The sequence below is a fragment of the Oryctolagus cuniculus genome, chromosome 7 (genome assembly GCF_964237555.1).
Source record: "Oryctolagus cuniculus chromosome 7, mOryCun1.1, whole genome shotgun sequence".
Taxonomy (NCBI): domain Eukaryota; kingdom Metazoa; phylum Chordata; class Mammalia; order Lagomorpha; family Leporidae; genus Oryctolagus; species Oryctolagus cuniculus.
This window is the reverse complement of record NC_091438.1, coordinates 153,686,510-153,704,186: the sequence shown is the minus strand read 5'-3', so window position 1 is coordinate 153,704,186 and position 17,677 is coordinate 153,686,510. Positions and strand designations below refer to the sequence as shown.

General features: G+C 56.8%; 1 protein-coding gene across 3 annotated transcripts in view; it reads right to left on the bottom strand.

Annotated features, from left to right (window-relative positions):
• The window catches only part of ZBTB17 (zinc finger and BTB domain containing 17), a 45,048-nt gene that overhangs the window by 3,882 nt on the left and 23,489 nt on the right, over positions 1-17,677 (bottom strand). For 2 of the 3 annotated variants that reach the window (XR_007915789.2, XM_017338267.3), the window contains exons 2-7: positions 2,823-3,029; positions 1,919-2,107; positions 1,215-1,355; positions 780-905; positions 287-519; positions 58-200 (exon numbers count right to left, since the gene is read on the bottom strand). Coding sequence is in view for 2 of the 3 variants with exons in the window: in XM_017338267.3 (XP_017193756.3) it covers positions 58-200; positions 287-519; positions 780-905; positions 1,215-1,355; positions 1,919-2,107; positions 2,823-3,029 (1,039 nt within the window). In the remaining variant the exon portion in view is untranslated. Of the gene's footprint in view, positions 1-57; positions 201-286; positions 520-779; positions 906-1,214; positions 1,356-1,918; positions 2,108-2,728; positions 3,030-17,677 lie in introns of those variants that run through there. The other variant, XM_051836533.2, reaches the window with a different exon arrangement.

Genomic DNA, 17,677 nt, shown 5'->3' with positions numbered 1-17,677 from the left:
TCGCCGGGGCCCCGAGGCTGGGGCCTGCAGGGCGAGGAGGCCCGGTGGGGCGGGTACCTGTGCGTCTTCTCGTGGGCCTTGCAGGCGGCGGGGTCCGAGAAGGCCTTGCTGCACTCCCGGCACGAGAAGGGCTTCTCGCCCGTGTGGATGCGGATGTGCCGCTTGAAGTTGCCCGTGTGCGTGAACTCCTTCCCGCAGTCCTGCGGGCACAGGGGGAGGGCGTGAGCGCGCCGTGGGCAGGCACGGGGCAGGCAGGGGAGGGCTGGCGCAGCCCGCGGCCCCGCACCTCACACTTGTGGATGACCGAGCCGTAGGCCTTGGACTCAGTGCGGTCGCCGTAGGAGCCCGAGCGCAGGCCTCGGGCCTCCACGCTGAGCTCCTGCCCGGAGTCTGTGCCAGCCGACTCGTCCTCGGGGGCCTCCCCGTTCTCCAGTGGGGGCCCCTCTTCCTTGACGGCTGCAGGGCCTGCGCCCTCGTCCTCTCGCTCTTCCCCCTTCCTCGCTGGCTCTACCTCCATCTCTGCGGAGAGAAGGGCGGGCACTGCGGCACCTGGCGTGGGCAGGCCCTGGGGGTGTGCTGGGGGCAGCAAGGTGCACCCTGCGTGGTGCCTGAGCTGGGAGAAACGTGGCCAGGGCATGCGATCAAGATGCGGATCTTCTGATTCAAGAACAAGACAAGATGGGGTCTGTCCAAAGGCTGCACGGACAGCGGCTCCTAGTAATCGGGCAGGCCCCGGAGCGAGAGCCGTAGCGGAGCCGGGGCTGAGGGCCAGTGAGTACCTTGCTCGGAGCTTTCTGACAAGGCAGCCTCAGCTTCTGCAGCAGCCATGCCACTCGTGGGGTCTGGCTTGAGCTCCACAGGCGGGGGCTCCCGGGGGGCATCAGCCTTCTCCGTCTGCTCTGCACCTAGCGGGGTGTCAGAGGCTGGATTGGGACCCTCCGTCCAGGGCCCAGATCACGCCCCTGAGCCAGGCCTCTAGAGGGGCTGCAGCCCAGAAGAGGAGGTCCCAGCACATCCGAGCTCAGGCTGCTCAGGTCTGCTGTGGCTGGAATGACCATGGGTCTCACGGTTCAGGGCCCACGCCACCCACCTCCCTGCCACAGGCCCTTCGGGAAGCAGCCCCTTACTACACGACAGCCCTGGCTGGTGGCAGGTGGCGGGACAGGCCTTGTGACTCCTGCCACCACCTCCCCGTCCACGGTGTCACGACTCACCACTGGCTGCGCTCTCGGCCTGGCCTCCTCGCTCCTCCTTGGGCTCCCTGCCTGGGCCCGTGGGTGGACTGCTTCCGGCCTGGTCCAGCCTGCTCAGCATGGCGGCGGCAGCCTTCTCCTCTTTGGCTCTCTTTTCCCCTCCTGGAGGTGGAACAGGACAGACCTGCCATTTCCCATCAAGTGCCCATTACTTGGAGGGGTGAGGTAACCCAGAACTTGCTAGCTTTCCAGGATCTTCCCTGGGGGGTACTGGTTTGTCATTCAGTAAATTCCTCTCAGGGCACCTATTCCACGCCAGGCGGGGCCTGGGACTACCACAGGGATGGTCACGGCGTCCCTGGGGCCCGCAGACTCCAGCTGAGCAGCAGGGATGCTACTCAGGAGGCAGCAGCACGCGTGGCGGGAGAGGAATGCGGTCTGGAATCTGCCCACGGTGGGGGGGTGCAGAGAGCGCAGGGGGTGGCCTGGGACGGGAGCTGTTGAAGGACTCGGGAGCAAACCCTGTCCGCATGCACCGAACCAGGCACAGCGCCCCGCCTCGGCCGGTGGGAGGTGGGAAGGGGCCTCTCACTCTCCGCTGACCCCGCCGGCACCCCACAACAAAGACAGGGCCAGAAGAGGGGGCCCAGCGGTGAGGCGGCGGATTCCCCATCAAGGCCAGGTTCTCCAGTCACCTGTTAGGAAGAGCCCGCCAGTCATCTTACCTTCCACGGCTGGGGCCTCCATGCGGTCCCCAGGGCTGGCAGCTGGCTCAGCGAGCGACTTGAGAGCATGGCAGGCCGTGATGATGTCCTGCATCTGGAGGAAGCTGGCCACGGCCAGCACATCATCCACGTTCTCAGCGCTAAGGTTCAGCTTGGCCGTGTACATGAACTCCAGCACCTGCCCCAGGCCTGCCAAGGACAGGACAGCCATCACCGGGCCGCCTCGAAGCCACTCCAGTCAGTGGCAGAAGCCACGGGTTCACGAAAAGCTGAGCGGCGAGTCCCCGTCTCCCCTTCCCGGCGCCCGGGGCGCTCAGCCTGGCACCGCCTCAGGAGGCAGTACGAGTGCCCCCAGAGGCCCAGGGGTGCGCATGTACAGCGGCGTGAATGCCCACACAGCACTGCTCTCTGAGGCAGGCCGGCGCTGGCCTTACCAGAGCTCTGTCCGACCTTCAGGCCACCTGACTAAATCTCAGCTTCTGCATTTGTAAAGGGCAGAACACCTCGCCCCGACCTGTCTTCACACCGTTCTAGGATGGGAGTCCAGGACCAGGCCCTGAGCCCCAGGGCCTTCCCGACACTACCCCTAGCCCACACCCTGAACGTCCCCACCCCCACTCCTACACTGGTGGCTGGCACAGGGGTAGGGGCCTGGAAAGGGGCCGGGGGTAGAGCCAGCTTGCTCCCCTCCCCCGTGATGAGGCCTGTCCTACATGCACCTCAGCCTAGAGCTCATCCTGCCCGTTCTCCCCTGACCACCCCAGTTCCAGTAAAACAGACCCCAAAAGGTGGTAGGAACTTGGCACCTACACGCTCAGGGCTGAGGCCTGCAGGCGCTTGTGTGGCACGGGGCCAGCGCAGCATCTGGCCCTCAACAAGCCGGGCCCTGGCCCCGCCGGGGTACCTGCCGCGTTACTGATGTCCAGGTGCACCACATCCTTCTGGTCCACGAAGAGCATCTTGAAGTACTCGCTGCAGGCCGCCAGCACCGCCTTGTGCGCCTTAAAGTCCACCCCGTCCACCACAAAGGTGCAGTCACACAGAAGGCCCAGCTGCCGCTGCTGATTCAGCTGTGCCAAGACGTGCTGGCTGTGCTGGGGGAAATCCATGGCTGCAGAGAGCACAGGACCCTGGGGTCAGCCCAGAGAGAGGGCACAGGGTAGCCCAGCCCGACAGGAGACAGGGAGACATGCAACAGGGAGCAACATTCCTGCCACAATAGGGCAGGTAATTCCAGAGTCCCACTGCAAGCCAAGACCGACCCAGGGCTCCAACTGTCAGCTCACTAGCCAGCCCCAAGTGCACCAAGGGACCAGCACCAGGCAGCCTCCTCTCTGACCAGGAACAGCATTCAAAAATCAAGAAAGCAAACACAAAACACAAGCTACTATCAGCATTTCACACAGGGAAAAGACATGGTCAGTTCAATTTTTTTTTTTTTAAGATTTATTTTTATTTATTTGAAAGACAGAGGTACAGCGAGAGGTAGAGACAGAGAGAGGTCTTCCATCCGATGGTTCACTCCCCAGTTTTCTGAAACGGCCAGAGCTGAGCCGATCCAAAGTCAGGAGCCAAGAGCTTCTTCCGGGTCTCCCATGTGGGTGCAGGGGCCCAAGGACTTGGGCCATCTTCTACTGCTTTCCCAGGCCACAGCAGAGAGCTGGATCGGAAGTGGAGCAGCCGGGACTAGAACCAGCGCCCATATGGGATGCTGGCACTTTGATCCACTGTGCTACAGCGCCAGCCCCAGTTCCATGCTTTTTTGTAAAAAGAATGCATTTAAAGGCCCGGCACCGCGGCTCACTAGGCTAATCCTCTGCCTAGCGGCGCTGGCACACCGGGTTCTAGTCCTGGTCGGGGCGCCGGATTCTGTCCCGGTTGCCCCTCTTCCAGGCCAGCCCTCTGCTGTGGCCAGGGAGTGCAGTGGAGGATGGCCCAGGTGCTTGGGCCCTGAACCCCATGGGAGACCAGGAAAAGCACCTGGCTCCTGGCTCCTGCCATCGGATCAGCGCGGTGCGCCGGCCGCAGCGCGCCGGCCGCAGCGGCCATTGGAGGGTGAACCAACAGCAAAGGAAGACCTTTCTCTCTGTCTCTCTCTCTCTCACTGTCCACTCTGCCTGTCAAAAAAAAAAAAAAAAAAGAATGCATTTATATTGGGGCCGGCGCTGTGGCACAGCAGGTTGAAGCGCCGGCATCCCATATGGGCGCCAGTTCAAGTCCTGGCTGCTCCTCTTCTGATCCAGCTCTCTGCAATGGCCTGGGAAAGCAGCAGAAGATGGCCCAGGTGCTTGGGTCCCTGCACCCACGTGGGAGACCTGGAGGAAGCTCCTGGCTCCTGGCTTTGGATTGGCGCAGCTCTGGCCATTGCAGTCATCTGCTGAGTGAACCAGTGGATGGAAGACTCTGTCTCTACCTCTCTCTGTAACTCTTTCAAATAAATAAAATAATTCTTTTTTAAAAAAAAGAATGCATATATAAAAAAATCTCAGAATAAAGGACAGATGTTTCAGTTGGACACATTTGGCTTTTTTTTAAAGAAGTGTGACATTTTAGGAAGTTTTATATTTGAACAGCAGAAGTGACAACTGCCCCCAACAGCCAGGGCTGGGCTAGTCCCAGAACTCCACTGAAGCCATCCATCACCTGCTGCCTCCAGGTGTGCGTCAGGAGGAAAGCGGATCTGCAGTGGAGCAGGGACAGGGGACGCAAACGTCCCAAGTGACGTCTCGGCCAGCAGTCCCAACACGTGGCTCCATTTGGCCTGAAGAAAACCTTTCTTTTGCTCTGATCTCTCACTCCGGCACGGGCAGGGGAGCTGTCTGGGAAGGCGACAGGCTGGTGTTTGATCACACAGCCCCTCTCCCCGCCCCTGCAGGCTCTGGGCCAAGTCCCTGCAGAGCGCTTTCTCTCTAACTGAGGAGTCCCGTCTCCAGAACACTGATCTGACCCTGACCCCAAGAGCAGCTGCCCAGCCATAGGGTCTCTGCCAAGGGCCTCGCTTCATGCTGGAAATCCCACGGCTCACAACCATCTCCAGTGAACACGCTCAGAAAAACTCCCTGGCCGGGTGCCGGAGCAGCAGAGCTGTAGGAACCGTGACTAAGTAGGAATCTGAGAGCTGCCCGCCCGCCCGCTCCACCATGGCCGCAGTCTCAAGATCAGCAATTTTCTAGGGAAAACAAAGCAAGCCCTCTTCTCCCGAAGGCCAATTTCAGAATGTTTCCAAGTAAAATCCAGCACCCACTGCCTGAGACCACACCGCACGGGCGCAACAGGACCGTCTGATCTGCAGTGGTGGAGCCCTCTGCCAGCTGTCCCAGGACCCAGGCTGGGTCTGCCCGAGCCAGCCCTGGCTACAGCTGGGCAGGTGAGGAACCCACCGGGGCTCTCCACCCCAGGCCTCTGCAGCCCCTTCCTGGCGACGGCTGCCGCCATTGCATCAGCCTCCTGGGCTGAGACACACGGGCTGCAGTGACCATGTATGGCCGTCTGGCCGTGATGAGCCCCAGTGAGAGCCACGCCCCCTCTGCTGGCACAGGTCCGCTCTGGAGCCTACCTACCCCGTGATGTCTGGATATGTACTTCCTCAGCTTGGGGAGGTCACCAGCAAGTAAAGCGAATGTGGCTCTGGCCCTGGGCCCACACGGCCGTGAGCCAGCCTGAGCTCAGTGCAGAGCGGCCGTCCCTCCCTCCCCACCCCCACGACACCCCAGAGCAGCGCTTCTCCACTCCCCCAGCCCTAATCTGGGCTACTCCTCCGGAGGCCGGCCCAGAGGCAAGAGGTAGGGCGAGCAGGCGGCTGGCCCTCCCTGTCCACTGAGACACCTGCTCCAGAGCCACGCCACTGCAGCAGCACAGGGCACCTGTGCAGAGGCTGCGACTGACACAGGACACCTTGAAGAGGAAATAGGCCACGACCAGAGACAAAGGAAAGCGAGACCCCCGACGCAACCGTGAAAAGCAGCTGCTTGTGGGGCCGCCATTGTGGCATAGCGGTTAAAGCCACCACTTGCAGTGCCGGCATCCCATATGAGCACTGGTTCAAGTCCCAGCTGCCCCTCTTCCGATCCAGCTCTCTGCTGTGGCCTGGGAAAGCAGTAGAAGATGGCCCGAGCCTTTGGGCCCCTGCACCCACGTGGGAGACCTGGAAGAAGCTCCTGGCTCCTGCCTTCGGATCGGCACAGCTCCAGCCATTGCAGCCAACTGGGGAGTGAACCAGCAGATGAAGACCTCTCTCACTCTCTCTCTGCCTCTCCTCTCTGTGTAACTCTGCCTTTCAAATAAATCCTTAAAAAAAGAAAAACAGCTGCTGCAGTTACCTGGTTACCCTGTCCATCTCTTGGGCGGAGGGAAGATGTCCTAATCTCCACGTTCTGTCTCTTATAAACATACGGGACCAACCGGCCGCTGCAAGTGTGGTCCCAAGTCATACAGACTGGACCCCATAAGCCGTCCTAAGACACACAGGCTGCGGTTTAGAGCCACCCGTGCTGTGAGCTGATAAGCTGTAAGTATTCTCAATCGTTTCCGATCCTCCACTCAGGCTCCGGCGCCTGCTTGAACGAAGGGCATTCCCGCCCCCCAGGTTACCATGACAACCTCACCAATGTTTCTTTCTCGAAGGAAAAACCACGCTCCCCTGTGACCTCTGAAGAAATGCAGAGGAGAACCTTGGTACGCAGCACCCGATCACTGGAACTGGAGAAGGACTGATGTCCAGTCCATGGGCAAGCACCTGTGGCAGGATGTCTGGGCCCAGGCCCCAAAGGGCGCACACACCAGGCCAGGGGGTCAAAGAAACCAGAGGCAGAAGGCAAGGAGAGGCCTGAGCCAAACTGCTGAGTCTCCTCTCTCTACTGTGGAAATGGCAAGCAAGCAGACGCGGCATGAGCCCGGGCAAGCCCTGGGCCTCAACCCGTCACCCGGTCACATCACAGGAGTCCCCAGTGACCGTGTCTCCCAAGTGCAGAAGGGAAGGGAACACCAGGCACAGGGCAGAGTCCTCAGTGGAGTTCACAACAAGCACATCTGAGTGCACAGGAGAGGCCACGCCCCTCCTTGCTGGCTGGGGCCACCCCAGGACTGCGCACCCCCAGGCTCTGACAACCAGGGACCAGCAGCTGAGTCCTCCCAGGTCCCTCCGGCTGTAGCCTGCTCCAAGCAGATCCCCCAGCAGAAAAAAACCTGGTTTGCCAAACAGATACAGGTAAGAGACTCTGGCCAACAGGATGGACAGGGCTACGGGCTCAAAGGTCAGATCAGATGACCTGGTCTGGGACTCGGCTGTGACGAGCCTTCCTGTACCCTGGAGCTTCTGTAGAGAGGGCAGCCAAGTCCAGCCACGCAGCAATCCTGGTGCTGTGTGAGGGGAGCCCTCACTGTCAGAGGCCGGGGGTTCAGAACAGCACAGGCCCTGGGCACAGGTGGATGGATGGCCCCAGTCCCCCCGCCACTCCCTTACCAACTCCCTGCCATGCACAAGAGAGCAGATGCCCGCCAGAGGGGACTCCTCCCCAGACGTGGGTGCCGGGAAAAAACAGCAGCCTCCAGTCCAGTGAGAAACAGACCAGGCAGGGCACTGCCGAAGAAAGGCTAAGAAGGGAGGAGGAGGGAAGATGGGGAAGGAAGGGAAGGGGAGGAGAGGGAGGCACAGGAAGACGAGAAAAAGCAGCCCTGCTCCCAGGAGACCAGCAGCTGCTCGAACACAGCCCCCGGGGCGGGAGCGGGGCACCAAGGGCTGGACGGTGTCACCCAGAGAGGAGGGGGAGCTCGCTTTCCAGCCCTGGGCTCCAGCTGGATGCCTGCTGAAATGCTTCACCCGCCCCGGTCTGCTAAGCCGGAGCCAGCAACACCCGTCTCCAAACCTCAATGAAAGGCTTTCAAATGACCCCCGGATTTTACCCCAAGTAACAGGAGTCCACCAGCATGGTCAGGCCTAGAGGGGCACAGGAAGAGATGAGAGCATGGAAGGTACTAAGAGCATGGCCTGTCCCGAGAGCGCGGAGGCTGCATTTTCTGTGCAGGGCCAGCCTGCTCTGCCCAGCAGGCACTGGCCTCTGAACTGGGCTGATGAGAGAGCTCCCTGCGGGCAGGAGGTCCTCCAGGCCACCCCTGGAAGGCAGGGCTTTCACTCAGGCCCAAGTGCGAAGAGCCTTGACAGGCGATAAACAGGTGCTAGTTAGAGTGACTTCTAATAAGGACCACAAATACTCAGAACCACAGAAAATCCAACCAGAACAAGACCAAAGCCCAGAAGGCCCCGAGGCCTTGTTTTAATTTTTATTTATTTTGTATTTCTTTACTTGAAAAGCAGAGAGAGAGAGATCCTCCATCCATTGGTTCATTCCCCAAGTGCCTGCGACAGCTGGAGCTGGGCCAGGAATTCCATCTGGTCTCCCAGGTGGGCGGTGAGACCCAAGGATTAAGCCGTCACCTGCTGCCTCCCAGGATACACATCAGCAGGAAGCTGGACAGACGCAGGGGAGCTGGCACTCGAACCAGGCACTCCCATATGGGAAGTGGGCATCCACTGCAGTGCCAAATGCCCCTCCCAGATGCAGAAAATGAAGCCCCCAATAGCATATGGCTCGCCCAGGGATCTCCACCTACCCAGAGATGAAACTGAACTTCAGACACAAAGTTGGGACTTTTTTTGAAGACATTTATTCGAAAGACAGAGTGACAGAAAGGGAGAGACAGAGAAAAAAAGAGATCTTCTGTCCACTAGTTCATGCCCCAAGTGTTGTAACAGCCAGTCTGTGTCTCCCACGTGGGTGGCAGGGGCCCAAGCACTCAGGCCGTCTTCCGCTGTTTTCTCAGGCGCGTTAGCGCGAACAGGATCAGAAGCAGAACAGCTGGGATTTGAACACAAACTCTTGATGGCAACAGGGTACCTTTCGTGTGATACCACCAGTGGCTTGGTTTTCATCCTTGATTAGTGGGCCAGACCAACAGCCTGCTGGACCAAGCCCTGGCCCGTATCAAAGGAATTCACTGGGGAATGAGAAAGGCACTTGAAGGACCCCTGCAGGGTGACAGATACCAGACAGACATGATGGGGCCAGCGCCGTGGAGCAAGAGGTTAACCCTCGGCCTGCGGCGCCGGCATCCCATATGGGCGCTGGTTCTAGTCTCAGCAGCTCCTCTCCCGATCCAGCTCTCTGCTGTGGCCTGGGAAAGCAGTGGAGGATGGCCCAACTCCTGGGAGCCCTGCACCTGTGTGGGAGGCCCAGAGGAAACTCCTGGCTCCTGGCTTTGGATCGGTGCAGCTCCGGCTGGGGCGGCCACTTGGGGAGTGAACCAGCAGATGGAAGACCTTTCTCTCTGTCTCTCCCTCTCACTTTCTGTAACTCTACCTCTCAAATAAATACATAAAATCTTTAAAAAAAAAAAAAAAAAAAAAAGAGAGAGAGAGAGAGAGACATGACTGTGTGGGGTCCAGGCTCTAGCACAGCTGCCAACAGGCTCTTTCCTCTGTCCAGCACCCACCACACCTGCTGCTGGGAGACGGTGCGTCAAGTCTGAAAAGGCCCGGGGGCAAGTGTGGCAAACAGGTCACGGGGGCTCTGCACCAGTTCCAGACCTACACCTATAGAATCCTGCTTTGGCTCTTCTGGGACCCAGCACCACGCACAGGGAGTCCAAGCTCTCCTGTCCGAGGGAGAGGCTCTGGGGAAGAAAGCCACGTGGCAAGGCCAAGTGAGAAGAGCCCTCAGGCCCAGCTGCCAGCGTGACGTTCTGCAGTGACACACATTTCCCTGGACTGCCCCGCCCAGCCCAGCCACCAGCTGAGTGCAGTCACCTAATGACCTCAGCCCGCACCTGGGGGAGCAAAACAATTGCTAGTCAGCCGCACACCTGCGGGCATCAGTAGCTACTGACGGCTTCAGCGCTGAGTTTCAAGCTGGCCCGCTATGCAGCAGAAGAAAACGGAGCTGCGAAGGGAGTGACTCACCAGATACTGAGGATGGTTTCTCTGGACAGGGAAACACACACAATGTTGTCCCACACAGTAGTGTGACAGTGAGGCTCAGTGGAGATCAAAGAGCTGGAAGGCTCACATAGGTGGGATCCAGGAGGGTGGGCGGCAAAAAAATACAGCCCGTCTCCACTGCGGTCCAGGGCCTGAGCACCCACAAAGTGCTGCCGAGAGAGTTCTCAGATCAGGAAACCCAGTCTGCCAGTCCAGCAGATCTCTCAGTGACAACAAAGTGGCACCGACGTCTCTTCAGCATGCCAAGCCACACAGAGCCTGCTGATGTCCACATGCTGCCTCCAAGAGAGGGACTCAAGGGGCCGTTTAGCTCTGCGAAGGCAGCAGAACCTCGATCCAGATTCTGCCGCCTACTGGCAGGGGACCCCTGGAAAAGCCTCCCCACTGGCAAACAGGGTGACGGCGCAACTTACCAGGGCCTGGCCCCCTGTCAGAGCTGAGCGGCTGCTCGTACCGGAAGCAGAGATTCACACTACACTTGTTTCTAGGCCAGACCTTACCAGGTGGTCTCCACCCACTTTTTTTTTTTTTTTTTTTTTTTTTTTAATTTGACAGGTAGAGTTATAGACAGAGAGAGAGACAGAAAGGTCTTCCTTCCGGCCGGCGCCACGGCTCACTAGGCTAATCCTCCGCCTGCGGCTCTGGCACACCAGGTTCTAGTCCTGGTCGGGGCACCGGATTCTGTCCCGGTTGCCCCTCTTCCAGGCCAGCTCTCTGCTGTGGCCCGGGAGTGCAGTGGAGGATGGCCCAAGTGCTTGGGCCCTGCACCCGTATGGGAGACCAGGAGAAGCACCTGGCTCCTGGCTTCGGATCAGCACAATGCACGGGCCGCAGTCGCGGCGGCCATTGAAGGGTGAACCAAGGACAAAAGGAAGACCTTTCTCTCTGTCTCTCTCTCTCACTGTCCACTCTGCCTGTCAAAAAAAAAAAAAAAAAAAAAAATCCATTAAAAAAAAAAAGAAAGGTCTTCCTTCCATTGGCTTACTCCCCATATGGCCACTACAGATGGCGCTGCGCCAATCCAAAGCCAGGAGCCAGGTGCTTCTTCCTGGTCTCCCACGCGTCTACCCACTCTGGGTACCCTGGGTACACTTACTAACCATTTAGTGGCTTGACCTGTTAAGAAGTTACAATCATGACCCATTATTCCTTCTAAATGCAATCTGGAGAAATCCCAGAGCACAATTAGCAAGAGAAGAGGGAGGCAGCACAGGCCAGGCAATGAGCACAGAGCCCCTCCGGGCACTGTTCTGTTAGGGAGGCACTTCTGTTAAGCCCCAGGGGCGCCTTTGGGGGAAGCTGGAGCACCCGCCCAGAACACTGAGGGGCCCAATAGCAAAGCTCCACCTGGAGTCAGATGGGCATTGTCAGCCTTGAAACACTACCCAGGTTATCAGCAAGCACTAACCACTACTCACAGGAAAGCCGAATTGGCAGGCCACAGGAGAGGCCGGTCCTCACACACAGCCCCTGGCTCACAGAAAGGCGGCAGGCAGCTACAAGCCCTGCCATGAACACAGCACCTCAGGTGCAGGTGCCCTGGGGAACCCCGGAGCAGCGGGAGAGCAGCTGGCTGCCAGCTGCTCAGTGTTCCTGATTTTTGAGGAATACAGTTGGCTCAACAGGCAACAACGGAGATGGAGGAAGTGCACGTTCCTACCAGGCCAGCCCGGCAAGGTGGACCCCTTCCCACCCAGCAGTGCAACCAGGGCAATAATAATAATCTGTAAAATGAAATGAGGACGCTGGTTGTGCTCTTCCAACTACGCACCAGCCACCATCTGTAAGATCTCAGAACCCATTCAGCTAGGCCTCACTCCAGGGTTCTTAATGGGTAAAACCACAGCCTGCTTGCCAAAGTGACAAAATCATGGAAGGTCTGAGCAGCCTGCCCCCTCCCCTGAGCCATAAACTGCCCAGGCAAGTGGCTACGCAGTGGCTCACTAACACAGTGAAAGTGTATAGTGTGACCCGGGCTGCATCCACCCACGCCTGCCAGGGGCTTGTCACCAGGCAGCCACGGGAGGCGGCCATGAGCCCAGCAGAGAGATGGTGGTATAGAGCCAAAGGTGGCAGTGTGCCTCTTCCACTCCATGCTGGACCACAAGCCCGTGGGTGTGAACAGGCAGCTCCACATGATCTGTATCCGGGACAAGTCCAGCCAGAATACTGGGCAGCCCCTCCAAGGTCATCTGGGACCACCTGAGCATATGTAATGGGACAAGGATGAAAGTCTCAGCCATTCTAGCTCACTGCCCAAAAAACAGATAAAATCGGAATTTATCCCTTGTCCCTGAATCCCAATTCAGTCTCACACCCTATTGTTCTTCCCCGCACCCCTGCAATCTTCACCAGGTTGGGGGGGGGCGCCAAACTTCAATAACCTGTATGAAGAAATTTACCCTACCTACTGCCCCCAACCCTCACCCCTAGCCAACCTGAGGTTTAAGAGAGCCCAGCCCTGGGGTCTGGGCCCTCTGCCACGTGTCCGGCCTGTGCGCACGCTGGCACCTGGCCGACCTCTGGGAGTCGTGCCCCGTCTCCTCTCTGCATCTGCACCCTTTCCCTACACTGGGCGCCTCCTCACACGGGGAGGCACCATCTGCGCCCTACGTGTGACACAGGCACTGCACAGGTCTGAGTCACGATTCCCAAATCCGAGAGGAGCTCCACCCTCCAGAAGAGATTGTTCAGGAGGTTCGAGAAGACAAAGTGATCACAGAAGAGGAAACGAACGGAGATGAAGGAAGACGTGGACCCACAATGGGGCTGACAACGTTTCCTCATCTTCAGGGAGCTTGGGGAAAGCAAGAGAAAACCCAGCAGACAAAGAAAGGAACTCGTCAGACGTGGCTGCAAGGAAGGGGCAGACACGCTGAGGCACCCCGGTCCCTGACACGGCCCTGACTGCACACAGCAACCCCTCAGCCCAGTGCTGCCAAGTGCCACCACACCTTAGCCCCAGGTGGCAGCAGGGAAAGGGAGGGGCCCGGCCACTGAGGGGTGCCGATGTTGTCCGAGGGTGCACGTTTGCAATGCCCTCCCTCAGGTTCCGGGGAGGCTGTGGCCAACAGTCTTGTCAGACCACCTAGGCCTCGAGGGACCTGCAAGACCCAGCTTGGAGGCTGGCGTTGTTGTACAGTGGTTAAGCTGCTGCTTGCGATGCTGGAATCACATATGAGTGCCAGTTCAAGTCCCAGCTGCTCCACTTGTGGTCCAGCTCCCTGCTAATGCGCTTAGGAAAGGAGCAGAAGATGGCCCAAGTGCTTGGGCTCCTGCACCACGAAGACCTATATGAAGCTCCCACCCTGGCCGTTGCGGCTATTTGGGGAGTGAAACAGCGGATGGAAGATGTCTCTCTCCTCTCTGTGTAACTCTGCCTTGCATATAAATAAATCTTTACAAAAAAAGAAGAAGAAGAAAAGGAAAGAATAAAAGGACGCAGCTCAGATGCTGAGGCTCTGAGTCTGAGCCCCGTCTTCTCCCAAGTGTGCCACTTTCCACCTGCACTAACGTATCCAGGGTCCACTGTGCATGGGGAGAGCAAACAGCCAGGGGCCCAGAGAAGACCTTGAATTAGCAAGCAGTAAGAACGCCAGGCCCACTCTGTCCTCGGAGGGAAGCCCTCATCTTCCAGGGCTTCTCTGAAGCCTCCGGCAGCACCGACTCACATCAGGAGCAGATGTGCACACACCGCACGGCCTGCACTTCCCACTGAGCCCACCGCCTCGTTCCCCTGTGTGGGAAAGAAGCATGTAACTGGGTTGATAGTTCACTGTGTAATCTATAAGAAGCCTATTTTACTAGGATTTTATACTAAAAAATACTGCAGAAGTTAAACCTTTGTTGTATTTTTTTCTGGGACATCTCTGAGACAGTTTCGGCTCAGTTTTTTGTGCCACATACAGATTATTTATAGCAGTTATTTTTGTATCACCTAGTAACTCGGGGAAGGCAAAGACCAAATGAGGATGAGGAAGAGCAGCACAGCTGTTGGGCTGAGGAGGTGGCCACACTGTTGAATGAAATTTCTTTTCCTTTAACTGCCAGATATTAAAGCGCACGTGCGCGTGCACACACACACACACACAGGAACAAAAACCCCCTAGTGCACAGTGTGTTTCCTGGTCCCTCCTTCTAGTTAACAAGCTAACTGCCAGGTGGACTGCTTCTTAATTCTTCCCCACACCTGGACCCTGAGCTCAAGTGGTTGGAGAAGAGGCCCTGGCCTTTTGGCTATGACTGCCTCAAAGTCAAACTAACTCAGCAGGGTGTTTAGCCAAGCAGTTATAACTCTGGTTAAGACAGCTGCATGCCACATCAGACTACTGAGTTCAATCCCCAGCTCCAGCGCCTGACTCCAGCTTCCTGTTAATGCAGACCCGGGGAGGCAGGAGTGATGGCTCACGTGGTTGGGTTCTGCCACCCACATGAGAGACCGGATCAAGTTCCTGGTTCCTAGTGTCAGCCCTAGTCTGGCCCTGGTGTGTTGTGGGCTATTTGGGAAGAGAACCTACAAATGGGAATGCTCTCTCTCAAATGAAAAAAAAATCATTCCATAGAACCTTACAGAACGGTAATTGTATTTCTGGTGCTTGATAACTGAGAAAATAATAGGCAAAAATCACTATAAAAATTAATTATTCTACTCATCAAAACAGAATCTAGGGGCCGGAGCCATGGTGCAGCAGGTTAAAGCCATGGCCTGCAGCACCAGTATCCCATATGGGCACCAGTTTGAGTCCAAGCTGCTCTACTTCTGACCCAGCTGCCTGCTAATAGCCTGGGAAAGCAGCGGAGGATGACCCAAGTGCTTGAGCCCCTGCACCCACGCGGGAGACCCAGATGAAGCTCCTGGCTCCTGGCTTCAGCTTGGCCCAGCCCTGGCCATTGCAGCCATTTGAGGAGTGAACCAGCAGATGGGTCAGTTTCTCTCTCTCTCTCTCTCTCTTTCTCCTTCTCAAATTCTGCATTTCAAATGAGTAAATAAATCTTACAAAAAAAGACAGTGTCTATATTACACGGATATGAAAAACAATTCTTTATACATGGATGAGAAATTTCAGAAATTCAGAAAAGCAGTAGAGGACAGAGTTGCACAACTAACTACGCAATTACTGCACTGCCCTCTAGGGGTCCTCAGCCCATAAATTAGACAACAGGCACAAAGATGAATTTCACTGTTTAGAGCATCAAGCCTACTGAAGAAGACAGGTAATAAATTGATATAAAATATATTAGATGCTGGTGCTGGTACTGTGGTGTAGCTGATAAAGTCAGTGCTTGACATGCTGGCATCCCATATGGGCGCCAGTTCATGTCCTGGCTGCCTCACTTCACTCCAGCTCCCTGTGATGGCCTGGGAAAAGTAGCAGAAGATGGCCCAGGTGTTTGGATCCCTGCCACCCACATGGGAGAACCGGATGAAGCTCCTGGCTCCTGGCTTTGGTCTGGCCCAGTCCTGGCCATTGTGGCCATCTGGGGAGTAAACCAGTAGATGCAAGATCTCTGTCTTTACTCTGACTTTAAAATCAATATAAATCTTTATACACACACACACACACACACACACACACATATAAATGCTATGGAAAAAACTAAAACAAGCCGAGGGGATAGAGAGGCAGAGGCTATTTAGTATTCAAGAAAGGGGTCCAGGGCCAGCGCGACAGTACAGCAGGTTAGGCCACCACCTGTGATGACAGCATTCCATACTGGAGCACAGGTTTGCGACCCAGCTGCTCTGCTTCTAATCCAGTTCCCTGCTAATGTGCCTGGGAAAGCAGAGGAAAGTGGACCAAGTACCCCTGTCACCCACGTGGAAACCAGGCTCCTGGCTCTGGGCTTCAGCCTGGCCCGGACCTGGCTGTCATGGCCATTTGGTGAGTGAACAGTGGGCGGGAGATCTCTGTCTCTGCACCAGCCTATGGGACAGAGCGTTAAGCAAGCACCTGCAGCAGCAGCACCACCATCAGAGCTCCGGTTTGAGCATCGGCTGCTCCACTTCCAACCCAGCTCCCTGCTGAGGCCCCAGGGAAGGCAGCAGCAGATGCCACGTTCCAGGTCCCTGCTTCCCAGCTTCGGAAACCCAGATGGAGCTCCTGGCTCCCAGCCTCAGTCTGGCCTAGTCCTGCTTATTGCAGCCATCTGGGGAGGGAACCAGCGACAGAAGAGCTTTCTTTCTCTCTCTCCTTCTGACGCTCTGCCTTTCAAATAATAAATCTTTTAAAAAGAAAGAAATCTTAAGAAAGGAAGGGAGGGAGGGAGGAAGGAGTCAGGGGCTGGTGTTACGGTGCAGTGGCTAAGCTGCTGCGTGTCACTCGTATCCCACATCAGAGTGCTAGTCTGAGTCTTAGCTACTCCCCTTCTGATCCAGCATCCCTGCTAATGCAACTGGGAAGGTAGCAGAAGATAACCCAAGTGCTTGGGCCCCTGCTACCCACGTGGGAGACAGGGATGGAGTTCCTGGCTCCTGGCTTTGGCCTGACCCAAACCTGGATGTTGCAGCCATTTAGAGAATAAACCAGCAGCTGGGAGATTCTCTCTCTGTCACTGTCTCTTGCTCTCTGGTGGTCTAGGAGGACCTCTCTGAGGAGGCAGTATTTAAGCATGGCCTTAATGCAGTGTAGATTGAGCCATGCTCCTATTACAGACACAAGGAAGAGCACATGCAAACGCCCTGAACCAGGCGTGACCTGGCCAAGGGGCCTCAGTGTTGGGTGAGGAGTGGGAGAATGAGAAGAGTTGAGGATGGCAGCAACAGAGGCTGAGATCACCCAGGGTCTCAGAGGCACATCAGACTTTGAGGTTTCTTCCAATTACACTAGATGGCTTGGGAGAGGTGAGACAGAATAATGACTTTTTAAAAAAAAGATTTATTTACTCATTATTTATTTGCAAGGCAGAGTTACAGAGAAAGAAGGAGAGACAGATATCTTCCATCTGCTGGTTCACTGCCCCAAATGGCCACAATGACTGGGGCTGGGCCTGGACAGAGGCAGAAGCCTGGAACTCCACACAGGTCTCCCATGTGGGTGGCAGGGGCCCAAGGACTTGGGCCATCTTCCACTGCTTTCCCAGGCGCATTAGCAGGAAGCTGGATTGGAGCAGCCAGGACTTGAACCAGTGCACATATGGGATGCTGGCACTGCAGGTGTCGACTGTACCTGCTGTGCCACAATGACAGCCCCAGTGAAAACATTTTTAAAGGACCACTTTGACTGCAGTGCCAAGAGATACTGCAAGGAGGCAGCAGTGGAGAGGGGAACACCAGTTAGACCACTGCAATAGAGAAATCAAGAGTCAGTAACGCCTCACCAAGATGGTGGCAGCCAAGGGGAGACATGATCAGACTGGGGATGTGCTTTGGCAGAGCCAACAAAATTAGCTAATCAAGCAGACATGGGATGTGAGAAAAAGAAAGGAGTCAGAGATGATGCTAAAATCCATGGTCCGGGGCTGGCGCTGTGGCGCAGCAGGTTAACGCCTGGCCTGCAGCGCCGGCACCTTATATGGGTGCCAGTTCTAGTCCCGGCTGCTACTCTTCCAATCCAGCTCTCCGCTGTGACCTGGGAAAGCAGTAGAGGATGGCTCAAGTCCTTGGGCCCCTGCACCCACGTGGGAGACCTGGAAGAAGCTCCTGGCTTTGGATCGGCACAGTCCCGGCCATTGGGCCAACCGGGGAGTGAACCATCGGATGGAAGACCTCTCTCTCTCTCTCTCTCTCTCTGCTTCTCTTCTCTCTGTGTAACTCTCTGACTTACGAA